This window comes from Oenanthe melanoleuca, chromosome 18, assembly GCF_029582105.1.
Source record: "Oenanthe melanoleuca isolate GR-GAL-2019-014 chromosome 18, OMel1.0, whole genome shotgun sequence".
Taxonomy (NCBI): domain Eukaryota; kingdom Metazoa; phylum Chordata; class Aves; order Passeriformes; family Muscicapidae; genus Oenanthe; species Oenanthe melanoleuca.
This window is the reverse complement of record NC_079351.1, coordinates 9,418,109-9,437,946: the sequence shown is the minus strand read 5'-3', so window position 1 is coordinate 9,437,946 and position 19,838 is coordinate 9,418,109. Positions and strand designations below refer to the sequence as shown.

Here is a 19,838-nt window from a genome sequence, read left to right as displayed (position 1 = left end):
TCCTGGCAGTCTCACAAATCCTGGGAGCAGCTGTTTAGCAATGGGACCATGCAGGTGCACCACAATACTTAGAATTTAACAAGGAACTTCTCTCCAGAAATGCACTTATTGTTTTCAGCCTTTAAAGAATCCTGGGACAGAGACAGCCAACTGAACAAGGGTTAAGGTTTGTTTGTTTTCAACATGTTGTCTCATCATTTAATTGGGTCACATTGATTTTGTAAGGAATTATGTATAATCACTTTCTGCTTTCCCTTTCTTTAATTTCCTTTCCTGGCTGCATCATCTAAGACGAGCAATCCTAGTTTATACAGAGAAGTACTCCATACTTTCAACTATTCCACATCCCCTTCAGCTTTTCATTCATCCCCTTTGAGATGGAATGAATCATGCAAAATTTAGAGCTCTGGCCAAGACAAGCAAACTTTCTTGAATATTGTTGACAAATTAAAGTTTTAGGAGGAGCAAGGCTTGCATAAATGTACAGGACACTCTGCCAAATAATTGATTTTATTTGTTATACTCAGCAGCATATGTTTAGCTCAGGTGTTTCCTGAGCCAGACGTAGTTTCTAAGAATTCAATAACTCTCCCTGGATTTCTCTAAAAGGAATTGTCTAATCTCCCATTGAACTATGAGCATTAACAATATCCTTTTGCATTCAATTCCATAAAAATATTTTCTTAGTTTTTCAGTTTCTGTCTTAATCATTCCTAATATGATATTTGCAATTTTGAGTGACCCAAAAAGTATCAAGCTGCTATTTCCACAATTGACAGTAGCTGCCATATTTGAAGCTTTATATTTGAAGTCTCAGCAGCAGTACTTCAACAATATCAGTTTTCACTCTGGTATTTATCTGAGCACTTGCATTTTCCTTGAGACTGAGAAAAGCCTAGGAGATTCTCAGTCAATATGTCAGACAAGTCTGTCTGTTTGATAATATTTCTTCCTTGTATATTCAGACAATAGATATTACACAAGCTACTGAACCAGCCATTCTGCAACAAGGGTCTCAAAATGACTCTTTAATAAAAGCAAGGGAGATGAGGGGAAAAAGTCTCTTGCAAAAGTTCTTGGGGTAAAGGCTGACGCAAATAACCAGAGTAGGTTTCCAGCTCGAATCTCACCACTCTCATAAACTGGTTTCATGTGTTTTCAGAGAATCTATTTACATCATCCAGTACAACATTCGTGCATTCATGAATGTCAAACACTGGCCATGGATGAAGTTGTATTTCAAGATCAAGCCCTTGCTGAAGAGTGCTGAGTCTGAGAAGGAGATGGCCAACATGAAGGAAGAGTTTGAGAAAACCAAGGAGGAGCTTGCAAAGTCTGAGGCAAAGAGGAAGGAACTGGAGGAGAAAATGGTGACCCTGTTGCAAGAGAAAAATGACCTGCAGCTCCAGGTTCAGTCTGTGAGTAACCTCCATTCTCAGATTATTCACCCCACTTCCTCTTACTCTGCTGCTCTTTTTCTCCTCTCTTCCGTTGTCCTCTATAAATAGGAACACAACAGGGACAAAGCCTCCACTGCTTTGTGTCTGGCCTTGTCCCTTACACCTGAGCAAGGTGCAAAGCATATCCCAAACATTAACACCAGTGAGAACACAGGAAGTTCCAACGCTATCACCAGTGGAAGAATCGGACATTTCACAGTGTATATAATGTTCTCCTCATAGTAGTGTCTGATTCTGGATGAGATACAGAATCATTTTCCACATGATGTTTCCACATCTGCTGCTACTATAATAAAGAGCCAGGGCAGGGGTACTTTTCTGTCAGAGGCAGGATTGAATCTGTGGAAACTGCTTTTCTCTGGAATACTGCTGAACAGAGACTGAAATTGCACCTGTCAGGTTCTAAAAGGTAATAAAATATTACATGGTCAACAGCAGTCTGGGGCAGGTGGACTTGCCACTTGTTGCCATGTGCTTTCAGATCAGTTTAGTTTCAAAAAAAAAAAAAACCTCTATTGTTTCACTCACCCAGGGTCTTAACTGTCTTTTGTCATTTTTATGACAAATATAATGCACCTTCAATGTGTTCTGATAGGAGAGCGAAAATCTAGCTGATGCTGAAGAGAGATGTGAAGGACTCATTAAAAGTAAAATCCAGCTAGAAGCTAAAATTAAAGAACTAAATGAAAGACTGGAGGATGAAGAGGAGACAAATGCTGAACTGACAGCAAAGAAGAGAAAACTTGAAGATGAGTGCTCGGAGCTGAAGAAAGATATTGATGATCTTGAAATGACTCTGGCCAAAGTGGAAAAGGAGAAGCATGCAACAGAGAATAAGGTGACAGAACAATTAGGGACAGTGCTCCCACAGCTTATCAGTTTTGTGGAAAAATGTAGCCACTTTTAAGTTCTATTAATAGACATGTGTCCAATGCATAGCAGAGAGGCATTTTCATTTAATCAGCTGACAGAATTTTTTCTGTTAAGGTTCTTCGTCATGTTATCATGGTTTGTTTCACTTTTAGGGAAAACGTAACATATTTTTGGCTATTCTTAACACTTGATCATCTTCTTAACACTTGATCATCTCTTTTTAAAGAACCTGACTTGCTGAGAAATTACAGCTATTTTCATAGCCAATATATGCAGGACAGACATTCCTTGAGCAACAGCAACTTGGAGGGCTTTTGTAAATCCCAATGGGAAAAAATTTCAAAAGCAAGTGAAGATCTAGCACGTTTCACTACAAAATTTAGTAGGATAGGGATGGGGATCAAAAACAGCTAAAGCAAGAATCCTACCATTTCAGGACCAGAGAGATGAGACTCTCAGGCATGATATATGCTGCTGAGATATAGTCATTTTATTGCTGAGTATTTATATTGCAATCAAGATAAACATTCTGCAGAGAGCATTTTGACCACATCCATGCAAGGTTTTGCAAGGATGCAGTCACTGTGTTCTCAGCCTGCCATTTCTCAAGGGACACTCATGGGATGGATGCTGGCTGTCTGACAGGTGAAGAACCTCACTGAAGAGATGGCAGCTCTGGATGAAAATATTTCTAAACTCACCAAGGAGAAAAAGGCCCTCCAGGAAGCCCACCAGCAGACACTGGATGACTTGCAAGTTGAGGAAGACAAAGTCAGCACCCTCACCAAAGCCAAGACCAAACTGGAGCAGCAAGTCGATGATGTAAGTAGAAGCTTTTGGGTTGTTGTCAGGGTTTGACTTGGGTTTGCCAATTTTAATATATTTAGTTTCTTTTAGAGATAGGATTTAGGAGCAAAAACAAGGCAGGCTTAAAACTTCAAAGGGTATAAGAAGAAATTTATTAATAACACAAAAACAAAAGAAATTCAGAACAAGATTTCCAGATTATTCCCTCCTCCACCTTCCCTCATCTTCCACATTTCTTAACAGCAACATACAGAGAACACCTCAGTCAGTTATTTACTTAAATAATCATTTCAGTTCACTCTAGAGAGAAAAGTTCCTTCTTTGGTTTAGGCTTAGGGGGTGTCTCACTTTCATAATCTGCATCCGTCTGGGGAAAAACTGCAAACTGTGGCTTCCTCCCATCCCCACAGTCCCTCCACAGCTGTGTTATGGGTTATGCTGCACACTTGGGGTATTGCTTTTAAAGGCAAGTTGCTGAAAAACAAAATTCTCTTAATTTCTTTTTCTATTAAATGTCTCTGTCCATATTTTCAGTCCCAAAACAGAGAGGCCCATTTCTCTTGAGGCAAAAGATGCTCTTCTCAAGCACTTTAACCTCCCCAAGTATATTTCACAGTTTAAAGGAATTTCAGTGTAGTCACAGTCCCCTTATAGCCCACTAAAAAGGTTTTCAGCTACTTATCAGTGGCATCTCTTCAATCTCTTCCCATCTGGAAAACTTACCTTTCATTTCACTGACTTCAGTAGACTCCTTGCTTTATTCTTTTCATTCCGGGGAGCTCAGGAGATCTAGGCATTAAAAGGGTTAAAACTGCATCCAGAAAGTGAAAGAGCTGGGCCAAGCCATGCTGGAAAAAAACGTGGCCGCAAGGGCCACGTGGAAAAGCCGGAAAAAACTCCAAAACAGCTGTACCTCTTCACGCCACACGGTCAGCTGGGGGCCTCTCCTCCCAGAACAAGAGGAAAGGAGAGCCTCGGTGGCTCTTCCACCCCCTGGAGGGTCGGGCCGGACCGGGCTGGAGACAAGGTGAGCTGGGGGTGAGAAGGGGGCGAGCTGGGGCCCTGCGGGGCCGGAGCCCCAGCTGCAGCCAACCTCACCTCCATGGAGCTGGAAGTCAAAAGAGACCAGACCTACTCCAACAATGTGATTTATGAAAACGAAATCACTTTTTCATTGGTTACTTGGGATGTCAGCCACTAAATCACCCCTCTGATTGGTCTCTCCAGCTCACAGGGGAAGCTCCCAGAGAGGGGACAGCCCTCCTGTTCCCGGGCCTCGCGCTCCTCCCTCAGGCGGCTCCCCCCCACCATGTGAAACCAGCACAGTTGTGTATATATACACTGTGAGAAATTACAGTAGACTAGGAATCTGTAGTTCGGAGTATAAGAAACACCTAAAGCAGACAAGCCAGCTCTGATAATTTCAGCCAATAAACTGCTGCTAATTGACAGGAAATTATGGAATCCAGCACGTTTCATGTCCTTGACTGGGTATTTCAGCACTGTAGACTTTTGTGATCTGATTTTACCCATTAGCTGAAGCAGGAGACCTGTGGCTGTTTGAAGGTTGCTGCAGAGTTATTTGTGTGTGCATATAGTCCAGGAAGTTATAAATACTGGGAATTTGTGTATATTTAGCAGTCTATATGTTAGGAACTGCAGCTACTGGAAAAATTACATTTCTGTTTTTTTCAAAATCTGGTATTTCAACTGTGCACAGGCAAACTGCAGACAGCTCAATGTCTGAAACCAAATCACCACAGCAGCTCTGGTCTCATGGTGATAGTGCAGCATATGTGGAAAGGCCCTGATTATTTTCTCTATTCATCAATTTCCAGCTTTGTTAGATTTAAAAATCAAGAATAGTTACTTTCAAAATATAATTTATGTATTTCAGAGTACGTTTTATGTGTTTTAGCTTGAAGCATCTTTGGAACAAGAGAAGAAGCTGCGAATGGACCTTGAGAGAGCAAAGAGAAAACTGGAGGGTGATCTGAAAATGTCTCAGGATTCCATCATGGATCTGGAAAATGATAAGCAACAAATGGATGAAAGACTAAAAAAGTAGTACACTGATTTCTTATGCACTGAATTCTGAAACTCATGTTTTATCTTAACCATATTGAATTTGCCTTCTTGCTCTTTAACAGAAAGGATTTTGAAATTAGCCAGTTGAAAAGTAAAATTGAAGATGAGCAGGCTCAAAGTTCTCAGCTTCAAAAGAAAATTAAGGAGATTCAGGTAAAGTCTAGGAGTTATTAATAATTTTAGTGACAAGCAGAAATTTCTTAGAATTAATTGGTATTTATTCTTAGACCATTCTACAAAAATATTTTCTCTCACATGAATGAAACCATTAATATGGGACTCTGGGTGCTATTCCTATTTCAGGGCACTTTTGCAGAAACTCTGGCCTCTAATCTTATATGACTATGTAAGAAATTTCTTACTTAAATATTGGTCAGGCTTTGAAAATGCCACAGATGTACAGCCACTGAGAATCACTTTTCTAAGGAAACAATAGAAAGTGACTTAATGTGTCATGATCAGGATAAAGATCACCTTCTAAATGCAGAGCCAGGAAGACAGCTCTCTTCAGTGCTATTATCCCATGATTTTTCATCTCAAAGTTCCATCCATCCTGTTTGCTGGTGGAGAAAGGACACTGCTTTGTTCTGGCCTGACTTCTAGGAAATTTCTAAGAAATTCACATTCCTTTCCATTTTCCAGTGACACCCCCTCTATTTCTTCAGGAAAGTGCAATTCTAAAGTCTTAACAAAATAATAAATCCATTCTGAGCTATAACACAAAGATTTTCCTTTCAATATTGTTTTAAAACTGAATATTACCTGTCCTAGGACACAATACAATTAAATTTCTAGTGGAACTTTTCTTCTTATGCTTGTATTAATGAATGTGAAAGTTTGCTCTTTATTCCTTAGTGTTAATTTTAAATCTGTCAATTTAAAAGTCCTTTTTTAACCAATTAACTCTCCTAGGCTCGGATAGAGGAACTGGAGGAAGAAATTGAAGCCGAACGTGCTATCCGTGCCAAGTCTGAAAAGCAGAGAGTCGACCTGTCCAGGGAGCTGGAGGAGATCAGCGGGCGCCTGGAAGAAGCAGGAGGTGCCACAGCAGCTCAGGTGGAGATGAACAAGAAGCGTGAGGCAGAATTCCAGAAGATGCGCCGTGACCTGGAAGAGGCCACGCTGCAGCACGAAGCCACGGCTGCCGCCCTGCGCAAGAAGCACGCGGACAGCACAGCTGAGCTGGGGGAGCAGATCGACAACCTGCAACGCGTGAAGCAGAAGCTGGAGAAGGAGAAGAGTGAGCTGAAGATGGAGATTGATGACTTGGCCAGTAACATGGAGTCTGTCTCCAAAGCCAAGGTTGCTGCACAGAAGTATTTCTCATTGTTAGCGTTGTTCTTCTGAACAGCTTGGTGAACTGAGGGACGTTTTCTATCTCTTCACAGAGCAATCTGGAAAAAATGTGCCGAGCTCTTGAAGACCAGTTCAGTGAAGTCAGAGCCAAAGATGACGAACATGTGCGGCAAATTAATGATCTGAACACACAGAAGACACGCCTACAGACTGAGAATGGTACGTCCCTTGGTGAAATATTCCAGTGTCAAGCACTGTTAAACATGCTGCCTGAATGCCCGTGTGTTTTGTAACATATCAATCACTTGGTGATCCGAACAAAACTCAGAATCTAGAATCTCCTCCTGGTAGCAGTCATAGAAACCCACCCAAGGCAACACAAAACCAAACCAGAAGGAGTACTGTCAGTCAAAACGAACATGTGAGTTTCTGGTCAGTTCATCTTCTTTATTTTTGATGCCAGCACAAACATTTCTCTTCAACAGCTTTTCCTACCAGTGGGAATGCAATAACTACTCTTCCTTCAATTTTCCACTGTTGCATTTGTGGTATTGGGGAGCAGTGAAAAGGATAATGCAACATAGCTCTTCGTGTAATGGAGAAGTAAAAGAGAGTTTTATTTAAAGAAACACTACACTTTTATATAGGGTAGTTTGTGTAATACAAAATAGAAAAGACTTATTGGTCCAAAAAGGCAACACCTCTTTGAAAACATGCTTTCTGCAAAACATCACTTCTCTCACATCTCCAGCAGGTGTTTAATCATTGTTACAATTTCTTGTCCTTGAGCAGCCTGAGAAAGGGCTGCTTTCTTGGCTCCCAGCAGCATCCTAATGACATACCACCTTATACCTTTCCACATGGCTAGCTGCTCTCATTCATTTGTTTTATGTTTCGTATGTCTGTCTAAAAAATCAACTTTTTCCTGTTAGGTGAACTTACTCGGCAACTGGAGGAGAAGGAGTCCTTGATTTCTCAATTGACTCGAGGCAAACATACTTTCACTCAGCAGACTGAAGAGCTGAAGAGACAATTAGAGGAAGAAACTAAGGTGACTTGCTTTCATTTAAATCAACATATTTTAAAATAAGTCAATGTGCTAAAAAAAATAAATGAGATATCTCTGCAGAGAAGAAACATCAGAATAGTGCAAATTTTGAACTTTGCCTTGAAATGCAACACAGAGAGGAGACATTAAAAATTAAATAAGCAAGACAGTTTAAGCCCTTCTCATCATGCATTCTGAAGATCAAAAACATGAGAGAAATGAAGCAGCTCTGTGCCCATGGGCAAAGCAAACAGCAGCAGCCAAAAAAATGAAATAGAGCAGGAGTGCTTGCACATTGTCTGTTGGTGGATTTATTTTGCCTCTCCCTGAAACACCTGGTTCAGATGTGTTTGAGAGGTGTTATCCCAGACAAGATGGGCAAGCACCTGACCCTGTTTAACAACATCAAGCCTGAAACACAGTACCCCTAATGTTATTAATTTTGTTCCTTCTGTTTCTCTAGCAACTGTAGCACATGGACAGGGAGATATGAATATTTTATCAGACTACAGGAAAAATATCCAGTCACAAATTATTCATGTTCTGACAGCTTGTTTAATTTTAACTCCCAAGGCCAAGAACGCCCTGGCCCACGCCCTGCAGTCCGCTCGCCACGACTGTGACTTGCTCCGGGAACAATATGAGGAAGAGCAGGAGGCCAAGGGGGAGCTGCAGCGAGCCCTGTCCAAGGCCAACAGTGAAGTGGCCCAGTGGAGAACCAAATACGAGACAGACGCGATTCAGCGCACGGAGGAGCTGGAGGAGGCCAAGTACGTGGAGGGGTGGCTTGGAGCAAGAGGAAGGATATTTAAGTGTAATGAGGGAAGAAGTGGAGGAAACCAGAATATGTTTGTAGTGATAACATGCAGGGCAGTGTGGTTTTTAATGTATTAGAAATGAAAAGGGTGAAAAAGGGGGTGAGTAGATATATAAAGGAGAAGTAGGGATGGAGGCTTAGCAATGTCTACATAATGGAGGATTCCAGTGCATTGAGTTAATCATAGTAGTTGAAAGAGCACATTCTTTACACTGTCATATGAAAGCATAATTTTGGTCCCTCTCCATATTGGTACAGTTCATCCTTGGGTGCATATCCTCCCAGCCTATGCACCACTTCAGAGCTCTGTGCCACCCCAGGCTTCTGGCACCACAGCATAATATATTGATCTTTCTGCCCATCTTCCCTATTCCAAACTCTTTCGATGTCCATTTTCTGAGAAGGTCAGAATTTTCTTATCTTGGTGCTGAATGTCCCATCCTGCAGGAAGAAGCTGGCCCAGCGCCTGCAGGAATCAGAGGAGCAGATTGAGGCTGTCAATGCAAAGTGTGCTTCACTGGAGAAGACAAAGCAGAAGCTGCAGGGGGAAGTGGATGATCTCATGATTGATATGGAGAGGTCACATGCAGTCTGTGCAGCATTCGATAAAAAGCAGAGGAATTTTGACAAGGTTTGTTCAAAAGACCATGATCTAAATGTCATTAGATATTTGATAGGACAAGATAAATTCTGAAATTATCGAAGTTCTGCACTCACAGTAAAATAAATTGCATCTTACCCAAAGCAAAGTTATGGTAAGGACCCCATAGTGGGACATATGGTAAAGATAAAGTCACTGTGTAAGTAGGTGACCACAGCAAATAATAAAGCATCCTTCTGATAATTTTAAAAAGCATGAAGTCTTCACGAGGGAGACTGGTCAAACAGACTGAGTACTCACATGCAAACTACCAAGCCCTGGTGCTAGTCTGCCAGCCTAACCTTGGGGTTACACTCATGTAAAGTTCAGCCTTCACTGCCCTTACTAGCATTTAAAAGAATCTGCACTGTTGGACCAAGTGATGCTGCACAGCCCTGTGTCTTGACCCACCCTTGTGTGAGTGAAAAGATTGAGCTAAAAAAGGATCTTACAGGTCTGTGGTATCAAACTGAGGAAAGAATTGGTAGAGAATGACTTTTCTTGGTGGGCTTAGCCCAGGACCACAAGCTCCTGCAACACTATCAAGTCTCACCACATTGTTATTCAGACCAATCACATTATGTTTGGGCTGGTGTCAAACCAAACTCCTTCCTGACAGCTTGGGGCATACACTAGTGTTGGTTGAAAGGGCAGATTTTAGTAGATCCCATCAAAACAACCAGAATATGCACCACAGTGAGTTATTGTCACAGGCAGAGAACAGTCTAAAGCAAAAGAGTATAAAGATAGGCCAGGCCTTTTGGCTTCTTGTCACACAAAGGTGCAGAGATGGAGAGTTTCAGAATGGGTCATTCTCCTCCAGATCCTGGCTGAATGGAAGCAGAAGTACCAGGAGAGTCAGACGGAACTGGAGGCTGCCCAGAAGGAATCTCGCTCTCTCAGCACTGAGATCTTCAGAATGAAGAATGCCTATGAAGAAATGCTTGACCAGGCTGAGACTGTCAGACGGGAGAACAAGAACCTCCAGCGTAAGTTCACGTGTCTGTCAGCCTAGATTCACCCTGAACCCTTAGATGCTTCCACATTTCTGGACTTCCAGAGCTCTGCCTCTTCCCAGGAGTTTGCTCTTTATGATTTTCCCACAAAGGTGGTGACTTTCTTTCCTGTTCAGCTGATTATAAAATCACCTGATAGCACACACTTTCATCTCTGTGGCATCCTGCTTCCTCAGGATATTCCCCCTTTTTCACATCATCATAATCCTGTGCATTGATAAGGACCAAGTTAACTCAATAGACAGAAATTATGATGATACTCAGTTTTTACAAATTGTTTCAGTCACTGCCACTAGAAAAAATCTGGAGGGTTGTTGTGTGTCTCCTGGTTATTGGAGGATCATGCAGCTGTGGCACAATGGATTGGCATTTAACAAGCAAACTAATTATAGAAAGGAAGTACAACTCATATCCTTTTTGTGAACTGAATGATCACTGGGGATTATCTAAGCTTAAAAAATCAATCAAACATGACTGTCCCTGGAGATGTAATTTCATTACCCAGAGGAATTGACATTATTTTCTGAGCTCACTCCAGCTGGTCCCTCTCGTTTGCAAGTTGCACACTGAGCTGGGATGTGCAGGTTATCAGAAATAAAGATTGCACACAAGTTAAGATGTATTATTTCTTCTCACTGTTACATCCCATTACACCAGTCTCTTTTGTCACTCCCATTGCCAAAGAACAATTGCAGGTGCCACTGATCACACTGTCTGAGAGGCGCTGAGTCTGTGTTTTCTGGTTGCAGAGGAAATTTCTGATCTGACTGAACAGATTGCTGAGTCTGGAAAAGCACATCATGGGCTGGAGAAAGCAAAGAAGCAAATTGAGCAAGAGAAGTGTGACCTACAAGCAGCATTAGAAGAAGCAGAGGCAAGTGTCCTCAATCAGGGGTTGGCTTTTAGAGAAATCAAGAATGGAGAAAATGATTATTTTATATTTCTGCTTATCCCGAAACTGTCCCAAAAGTGCAATAAGAAGCACAGACAGACCAAAAAGCACAGGGACTGCTCCCTTGCCATACCAATGTGGCATTCCTTGCTGTGCTATCATGCACAAAACCCCCTCAGTCCCAGTCTAAAATTGAGGTAACTTTGCACCATCTCTTTGAATTTGCTCCCATGGAAGGCTGAAGAAAAGTCACTAGCATTTCAAAACTCTGACAGTTTTGTTTTCTAGTCAAATTAATCAAGGATGTTTCCAGGGAAGGTCAAATCCATACTTAAAGGTTTTCTCAATGTCACCTCCTGCTCAAAGCAAGCTGAATGCTGAAGAGAATTGAGGCAATATTTCTTCAGTTCCACCATTTTAATGAACAGGAGTCAGTAACGTGTTCAAAGAGGAGACAGTTCACAGGACACAGGTTCTGAAGAACATGAAGGGGTTGCTGGGATCTGCTGAATCTCAGACTACACTGGTACACTGTCATGCACTGCTGGCACTCACATACTGGGTCTCAGAATTCCAGGATTTCTCTCTTCCTTACTCTCTTTGGCTACCCCTCAGCTCTCCATTACTTTAAATCTTACTTTTTTTGCCAATCCATGCCAGACTGTAGCTCCTTCAGTTCCCTCTTTCTGGGTTCTGCCTTCTGTTCTGTATCTTCCCTGACTGCCTCTTGGGAAAGATTTTATTACTTCTGTATAACCACATCTAACATCCTTGTAAGCACTTAATTATCTGCCCATGATATACCTAGAGCATACCTCAAAACACAGAGACACAGAATTAATTTAGCTTCTACAGGATTCCTAGAAGTCTTTAGTCAACTTCCTGGTCAAAGAAGGGCCAGCTCTGAGCTTACATTAGGTTGCTCAAAGCCTTGCCAAATTCGATTTATAATTTTCAAGGATGGAAATTTTGGACTATTGCTGGACAACCTTTTCCAGTGCAACATCATTGTCATGGTAAAACATTTTTATCCCTATATGCAGTCAGGATTTCTCTTATATTGACTTCTGACAGACTTTTGTGGTTTTGTTGTCCACCACCATGAAAAGCCTCACCTTATTTTCTCTTTAAGTCCTCTTAGGTAGAAAAAAGAAGTATAAAATAACTGGCACATCTCTAGATCTCATAAATGGATGGGCAGTAGGAGCAAGGGTTATTGTGGTCATGTAATCCATCTACTCTAATTTATCTAAATGTTGTCAGTCTAATCCTGAATTAGTCACTATAGGCTCATTCTAGAATCCCAAAGGAGAATCAGGCATCTCTGGAAAATATGTTCTTAAAAGGGGAGCCAGGGCTAAACGAACTCTTTTATTCTCTGTATGTGCTTATTTCTGTCCACTGGGTATAAAGATCCAGCTTCAGGCTTTCCAGTGCTACTGACACTGAAGCTGGATGACACCAGAGGGAACAAAATGAGTTCCAGAGGGAAAGGTGGCGTGAAAGAGGAACTTGCCCACACAGTCACTGGGGTAGACAAAGCATGGACGTGCAAGAAAAGGCAAGCTGCTTTTGAGCAGGAGGCTTGGCTGTCCTGTTTTATATTTCCACATGATCTGTTGTCTCTCTAGTGTCACCACAGTCTTCAGTGCCCAGACCTTGTGGTATCTGAGGCATTTTTCTAAAGAATACTATTCCTGAATTACCATTTAGTATCCAGCTGGAGTACAGTGAGTATGGAACAGCAGTCAGCTTTTTCAGTGCTTAATCTCTTCTAAATGTCCACAGTAAGATAAGTACACCTGCTCTTCCAGCTGCAGGGGGTCACATTTTCGCATGGGCGTGCCCCAGCAATGGACACTACAGAGACAAATTATATTTTTTTCAACCCTGACAGGGCTCTTTAGAGCACGAAGAAGGGAAAATCTTACGTGTTCAGCTGGAGCTGAACCAGGTGAAGTCAGATGTTGACAGAAGGACTGCAGAGAAAGATGAGGAAATTCAACAGCTGAAGAGGAATCACCAGAGGGTATTAGAGTCTATGCAAACCATGCTGGATGCCGAGATCAGAAGCAGAAATGATGCTTTGAGGCTGAAAAAGAAGATGGAAGGAGATCTGAATGACATGGAAATACAGCTGAGCCATGCCAACTGCCAGGCAGCAGAGACACAGAAGCACCTTAAAGCTGTGCAAGGGCAGCTCAAGGTAGGGACCACAAGGCTACTGTCCCGTGGGCCTTGGCCATTCCCTTTTCTGGCTCCTGGGTCTCACAAAGGTACTGTCACCTTTCCAGGATTCCCAGCTCCATTTGGATGATGCCTTGAGAGAGAATGATGACCTGAAGGAGCAGCTTGCCATAGTGGAGCGTAGGAACAGCCTGATGACAACGGAGATGGAGGAGATGAGAGCAGCCATGGAGCAGACGGAGCGAGCCCGCAGGGTCTCCGAGCAGGAGCTGACGGACGCCAGCGAGAGGGTGCAGCTGCTCCACTCGCAGGTACTGGGCATCTCCTGGAGCAGGGGATTGCTGCAGGCACGTGGGACAGCCACCAACGGGCTGGGAATGGCAGAAACGGGGCGGGAATGGCACAGATGGGGTGGGAATGGCACCAACGGGGCGGGAATGTCACAAACAGGGCGGGAATGGCACAGATGGGGTGGGAATGGCACAGATGGGGTGGGAATTGCACAAACACGGTGGGAATGGCACAGATGGGGTGGGAATGGCACAGATGGGGTGGGAATGGCACAGATGGGGTGGGAATTGCACAAACACGGTGGGAATGGCACAGATGGGGTAGGAATGGCACAGATGGGGTGGGAATGGCACAAACAGGGTGGGAATGGCACAAACAGGGTGGGAATGGCACAAACAGGGTGGGAGTGCCACAAACGGGGTGGGAATGGCACAGACGGGGTGGGAATGGCACAGACGGTGTGGGAATGACACAGACAGGGTGGGAATGACACAGACAGGGTGGGAATGGCACAAACGGGGTGGGAATGGCACAGACAGGGTGGAAATGGCACAGACGGGGTGGGAATGGCACAGACGGGGTGGGAATGGCACAGTTGGGGTAGGAATGGCACAAACGGAGTGGGAATGGCACAGATGGGTTGGGAATGGCACAAAAGGGGTGGGAATGGCACAGACAGGGTGGGAATGACCTGTCTGCTGGCTGTCCCAACAGAACACCAGCCTCCTCAACACCAAGAAGAGACTGGAAGTGGACATAACCCATTTACAGACTGAAGTTGAAGACAGCATTCAGGAAGCCAGAAATGCAGAGGAGAAAGCAAAGAAAGCAATCACAGATGTGAGTCCTCTTTCTCGCCTCCCTTCCATTTTGCACTATCACAGTCACTTTTACACTTCAGAAAGGCAGCAGTCAGATGGAGGGGAACCAATTATCCAGCAGAAAATATCTGTGACACACATTCCCTCCCACATGTGCTTCATGCAGCCATTGGCCTCCTACTTGTCACAGAAGACCCCTTCAGAAAGGGTCCTCATGTCCTGCTAGCTGCCTACATCGAAGAGGCATTCTCTCTCCCCTTCTCCATACCTATTCACTTTTGCTTCCAGAGTAAATGTCATAGGCAGGGAGAACAGGTGGCAAAACTGTAATAGAGTAGTTGAAACAAAGGCCTGTCTAGACACAGCAGCAGAAAAGCAGAAATTAAGACTAATATCATACACAATTCAATACAAATGCTAGACATGTAAGAAGGAAAAAGAGACAATATAAATGTTTCATTTAAACGAGGCTACAAGTTCCATATTATGAGAAGTAGTAATACCTGGGACCATCTAGGAAAAATATAGGGAAAAATAAACAGAAAATGGTGACACTACTGCATCACATCCTGGTGCACCAGTGTTTGGTCCTGGCTGCCCACCAGGAGCAGTGCTGCAGGATCCTTGATCTCTCTGCTCTGCCACTCTGGTGACAGCTATCTATCCCAGATTCTGAGGACCTCAGCAGGCATAAGCTGTTCAGTGCAGAGGTACTCAGGGTCATCCCACTGGCAAAAACTGCTTAGAAGTCTGACTCCTTGGCAGATTTCAGCACCAAAGAGCCAGGTGCTCAAAGGAATGAGGAAGCCAGACATGCAAAGTGCTAGCTGGTAATACTTCAGTTCTGACTGACTTAAAAAACAGAACTTTGGTACCAAGCCATTTTCACGCCTTGATTATTTTTTTCTTTATATCAAACCTGTCTGTTCTCTGAGGTGAAGCAGTTTTAGAGCTTTGAGAGGGAGTGATCCTGTTTGTATGACAGAGCCTTAGCACGGCCATGGGCACTGAGAATGTGCAGAGTCTCTCATCAATGTGAAGTTGGATGTTACACCCAGGCACCCAGAACTGCTGGGATGGGGATATTTGTAACATAACTGTGCACCACAAACAGGCAGCCATGATGGCAGAAGAGCTGAAGAAGGAGCAGGACACCAGTGCCCACCTGGAGAGGATGAAGAAGAACCTGGAACAGACAGTGAAGGACCTGCAGCACCGTCTGGATGAGGCTGAGCAGCTGGCACTGAAGGGGGGAAAGAAACAACTCCAGAAGCTGGAGGCCAGGGTATGGTGAAGATTTGGGTAGATTAAGGTGAAGTTTCTGACTGGGCCTTGGTTGCTGGAACCTCTTGGGAGTGTGAAAACAGGGAGAGCCCCAGGTATTCCCAGCAGGTTTGATGAGAGCTGTGCTGAGTAGCCAAACATTGCACTGTGATGAACTTGAAAGAGACTCCAAAAAAAAAATGAGTAAGTTAAAATGGAGGTAGATGGACATCAGGGAGACATAGATGGTCATTTTGTCTAGGGAAGAATAATGTAAGTCGTATTTACTTGGGGATGAAATTGGAACTGGTAATGGACAGACTTCAGAAGCTGTTGAATGTGCAATAGAATTGAAAACCTAAAACAGAAAAAAATTTGGGTTTCATTAAGAAAGGCATTGAGAACAAGACTGGGTTGTGTGGCAACACATTCTTGCCACTATATTAAGTATAACACATGCAGTTCTGGTCTCTGCAACTCAGGAGGATCTGCAAGACAAAGCTTTATGAGTATTGACAAACAAGGCTAGAACTGCCATTTGGAGAGACCAGCCCATAAACCTTTAAAATAAATAAAAAGAAATACTGTACAGAGTGGGCAGTGAAATTCAGAAACCTGCTGCCATGGAAGGCTGTAGAGGCAACTGGTAAAAGGTTCAAAAAGGGAGTAGAAATCAGCAGGTTTACAGAGGGGCACAGACATAGATATGCCACCTTAGATCTCTGATTCAATGCCTGTGGAAGCTAGACAAGTGGAAAGGGAATAGACAGCAGCCAGGTTTCCACGCTGTCCCTAAGCAATATTTGCTGCTGCAACTCCCGAAGAGAACAAATGAAAGATAAAAAATGAAACAGATTTTCCCCATTTACCTGGTGAACATTCATGGAACCCTCCCTTCCCTGTTTCAATTTCCTCTTCTCTGACAGATGTAAGCCTACTTTTAACTACAAATGCTCTAGGTATGCACAGCTAAGTTCCTTTTATAAAGAGCTATGGATTCACACACTATGTCATCACCAACACAATATGGTGAGCATATTTTAGCTAGTCTAGACCCAGCTGCAGGACACTGCCCTGCTCTGCCACTTTCCCTACAGCCTTAGTCCTGCAGCAGGATCAGCAGCCATTCTTGCCATCTTCACTGTGATTGTGTGTTTCAGATTAACGAGTTAGAAAATGAGCTTCACTCTGAGCAGAAGCGAGGAATAGAATCCCTGAAAGGAGCCCGCAAGTACGAACGGAGGCTGAAGGAGCTCACTTACCAGGTATTGCAAATCCTTCCCTCCCACGTGGATCACCTCTGCTCATCTGCCAAGGCTCACTCGATTTTCACTTCCTACAGTCTGAAGAAGATAAGAAAAATATTCTTCGGCTCCAGGACCTGGTGGACAAGCTGCAGTTAAAAGTGAAAGCATACAAGAAGCAGGCTGAGGAAGCTGTGAGTGGAGAACTCTTTTCAGAGGGGCCTGGGTGGGGATTTCTGAAAGGTGGGCTCCCTGGATCATTAAAATAATTGAAAGCTGAGTTTGACAGAGCAGCTAAGGCCACTGCCTTTGAATATTTTTTATTATGGCTCACAACAGAGTGGCTGTAGGTGTAGTTTTCCTGGAACTGGTGCACTTTTGGAGCCACACAAGCCAATTTTCCCACCTGGAGCTGAGTGGGATAATTGTTCTTTCCCCACAGCGTTCATGCTGTGGGTGTTTAGATACAAACACAGGGAGCACTGGCAGTGCAGGGCTGTACCTGCGAGGCCAGCACAGGTGATGTCCCTGTGGCACGGCCAGAGTGTCAGTGGTGACAGGGCCATGCCATTTGTGCCTGTGCTGTCTGACTTTCAGGAAGAACAGGCGAACATCAATCTCTCGCGGTGCCGCAAGGCCCAGCACGAGCTGGAAGAGGCGAAGGAGCGAGCTGATATTGCTGAAGGGCAGGTGAACAAGCTGCGAGCCAAGAGCCGGGACATTGAAGGCCAGGTGAGCTGGAGGCTGCACAGAGCGACCATTCCTGTCCAGGTGGTGTCACAAAGGTCACTGCCCGCACAGCCACAGCTGCATTCCTCCCACTCTTTCACTGGAAAGGCCAGGAATTGTCTCTTACTCAAAACCAGTGCATCTTGCATGTCCTTTTGGTGCCTCACAGGAGTCAGACCAAATAGAGTCCAGGTCTTTCACAACTGGGAGATATTACTTCCTCATTATAAAATGGCAGAACAATTGCAATAGCCACAGACCTGAAACAAGACCACAAATAACTCAGTTGCTCCAATACCCTCTACATTATCTTCCTTTTTCTGTATTTAGAAATCAGAGAAATGAGGTTCCTGACCCGAGCTGCAGCAGGCTCCCTCCTGATAAAGACTTCTGTGTATCCAGGAGATATCCATTACTTTCTCCAAGTGACCTGGTGTGCGTGTGCATAGCTGATATATTTAACTACCTTAAGGTGAAGCTGTGAGAAATCTTATATATATATATATATATATATATATATATATATATATATATACATGTTTATATATACATACATATATATATATATATATATATATATACACACATACATGTTTATATACATATATATATATATATATAAAATAAACCTGGGTGATGCATTAGTGACTATATGGACTGTTGATTCACGGTGAGATTGACAAGTGTCTGTCTGTGTCGGTGTCTGAGTATCTGTGTGTGTCCTCGTGTCCATCTGTCTGTCTGTGTCTGTCTGTCCATGTGTCTGTGTCCGTGCCTGTATCTCTGTTTGTCTGCCTGTTCAGTGCCTGTCTCTCAGTCTCTGTCTGTTTGTCCGTGTCCATATGTCTGTGTCCATGTGTCAGTGTGTCCGTGACTGTGTCCGTGTGTCTGTCTGTGTATCCTTGTGTCCGTGTGTCCATGAGTCCGTCTGTGTCTGTCTGTGCCTGTGTCTGTGTGTCTGTGTGCGTGTCATGTATCCGTGTGCCCATGTGTCCATGTGTCCGTGTTTCTGTGTCCATATCTGTGTGTCTGTGTTGTGTATTCGTGTGTCTGTGTGTCCATGTGTCCATATATCCGTGTGTTCATGTGTCCATTTGTCCGTGTGTCTGTGTTTCCGTGTGTCCATGTACCCATGTCTGTGTCTGTGTGCCCATGTCCATGTGTCCATGTACCCGTGTGTCCGCGCGTCTGTGTGTCCGCATCTGTGTGCCCGTGTGTCCCTCTGTCCGTGTCCGTATGTCTCTCTGTCTATGTGTCCGTGTCCCCGTGTCGCTCTGTCCGTGTCCGTGTGTCCGTGCCCGCGGGCTGGCAGGACGCAGCGGGAGCCCGGCCAGGCGCAGCTGCGCCAGTGCGGCGCGAGGGGGCGCTGTGGCACCGCCGGCCGCGGGGGGTGCGGTGGATACAGGGGGTGCAGGGGGTGCAGGGGGTGCAGGGGGTTCAAGGGGTGCAGGGGGTACGCGGGGTACAGGGGGTACAGGGTGTGAGGAGTGCAGAGTGTACAGAGTGTACGGAGTGTGCGGGGTACGGGGGGAACAGGGTGTACGGGGTGCAGGGGATCGGGGTGTGCGGGGTGTGGGGGATGCGAGGTGGGGTTTCTGCGGCGTGTGGGATGTGCGGGGTGTGAGTTGTGCGGGGTGTGTGGGGTGTGGGATGTGCGGGGTTTGCGAGGTGTGGGATGGGCGGGGTGTGAGTTGTGCGGGGTGTGTGGGGTGTGGGATGTGCGGGGTTTGCGAGGTGTGGGATGGGCGAGGTGTGGTTTCTGCGGGGTGCAGTGTACCGCTTCTGAGCTGCTCCTTGCTGTGCCGGAGAGGAGCCCGTGTGGGGAGCACTCCGTCAGCTCCAGGGCTCCCTGTGGTGTCTCTGGAATCGCTCCTGCGCGGGGACAGGTGATCCCGCACCGGGTCCTCCCCACTGCCGGCAGCTGTGCCAAGGCACAGTGCTGGCTCCTGGCCGTGCTCGTGCCGGGCTGTGCCAGGCTGAGCTCGGCCGGGTGACCCGAGTGACAGCCAGTGGCTCTGGCTGCTCTCCTCACTGCCAGTTTTGTCTCCAGAGCCGTCACCCCACACCTGCTGGTCACCCCAGCCAAGGCTCCTGCCTCCTCCCATGCACAGCCAGCACTCTGTGTTCCTTCCTCCTATGTCATCCCTTTCTCCTCTTCTGTGTATTCATCTGCTTAAATTGCTCCCATACATTGTTTTCTATTTAGGTTTTTGTCATCTTCGTCCTGTGCTTTGTACTCTGTCATCACAGCTGGCTGTTCCCCATGCTCCTGACTGGCCATTCATCCTCCTGTTCACAGTTGGGGTGCTTTGTGCCAGTGAAAACTCCCTGGCATATTGTTTGCTGACGCCCCTTTGGGCAGTGCT

General features: G+C 44.8%; 1 protein-coding gene across 1 annotated transcript in view; it reads left to right on the top strand.

The window, feature by feature from the left end:
• Positions 1 to 17,817, top strand: part of LOC130260686 (myosin-13) — a 28,549-nt gene extending 10,732 nt beyond the window's left edge. The window contains exons 20-39 of the mRNA XM_056506305.1: positions 1,163 to 1,418; positions 2,056 to 2,298; positions 2,979 to 3,155; positions 5,059 to 5,204; positions 5,291 to 5,381; positions 6,141 to 6,530; positions 6,617 to 6,743; positions 7,457 to 7,575; positions 8,146 to 8,342; positions 8,837 to 9,020; positions 9,853 to 10,018; positions 10,795 to 10,919; positions 12,835 to 13,143; positions 13,232 to 13,435; positions 14,130 to 14,255; positions 15,351 to 15,521; positions 16,660 to 16,764; positions 16,842 to 16,937; positions 17,341 to 17,475; positions 17,803 to 17,817. Coding sequence (XP_056362280.1) covers positions 1,163 to 1,418; positions 2,056 to 2,298; positions 2,979 to 3,155; positions 5,059 to 5,204; positions 5,291 to 5,381; positions 6,141 to 6,530; positions 6,617 to 6,743; positions 7,457 to 7,575; positions 8,146 to 8,342; positions 8,837 to 9,020; positions 9,853 to 10,018; positions 10,795 to 10,919; positions 12,835 to 13,143; positions 13,232 to 13,435; positions 14,130 to 14,255; positions 15,351 to 15,521; positions 16,660 to 16,764; positions 16,842 to 16,937; positions 17,341 to 17,475; positions 17,803 to 17,817 — 3,382 coding nt within the window. The remainder of the gene's footprint in view (positions 1 to 1,162; positions 1,419 to 2,055; positions 2,299 to 2,978; positions 3,156 to 5,058; positions 5,205 to 5,290; positions 5,382 to 6,140; positions 6,531 to 6,616; positions 6,744 to 7,456; positions 7,576 to 8,145; positions 8,343 to 8,836; positions 9,021 to 9,852; positions 10,019 to 10,794; positions 10,920 to 12,834; positions 13,144 to 13,231; positions 13,436 to 14,129; positions 14,256 to 15,350; positions 15,522 to 16,659; positions 16,765 to 16,841; positions 16,938 to 17,340; positions 17,476 to 17,802) is intronic.
• Positions 17,818 to 19,838: the final 2,021 nt, after the last annotated feature.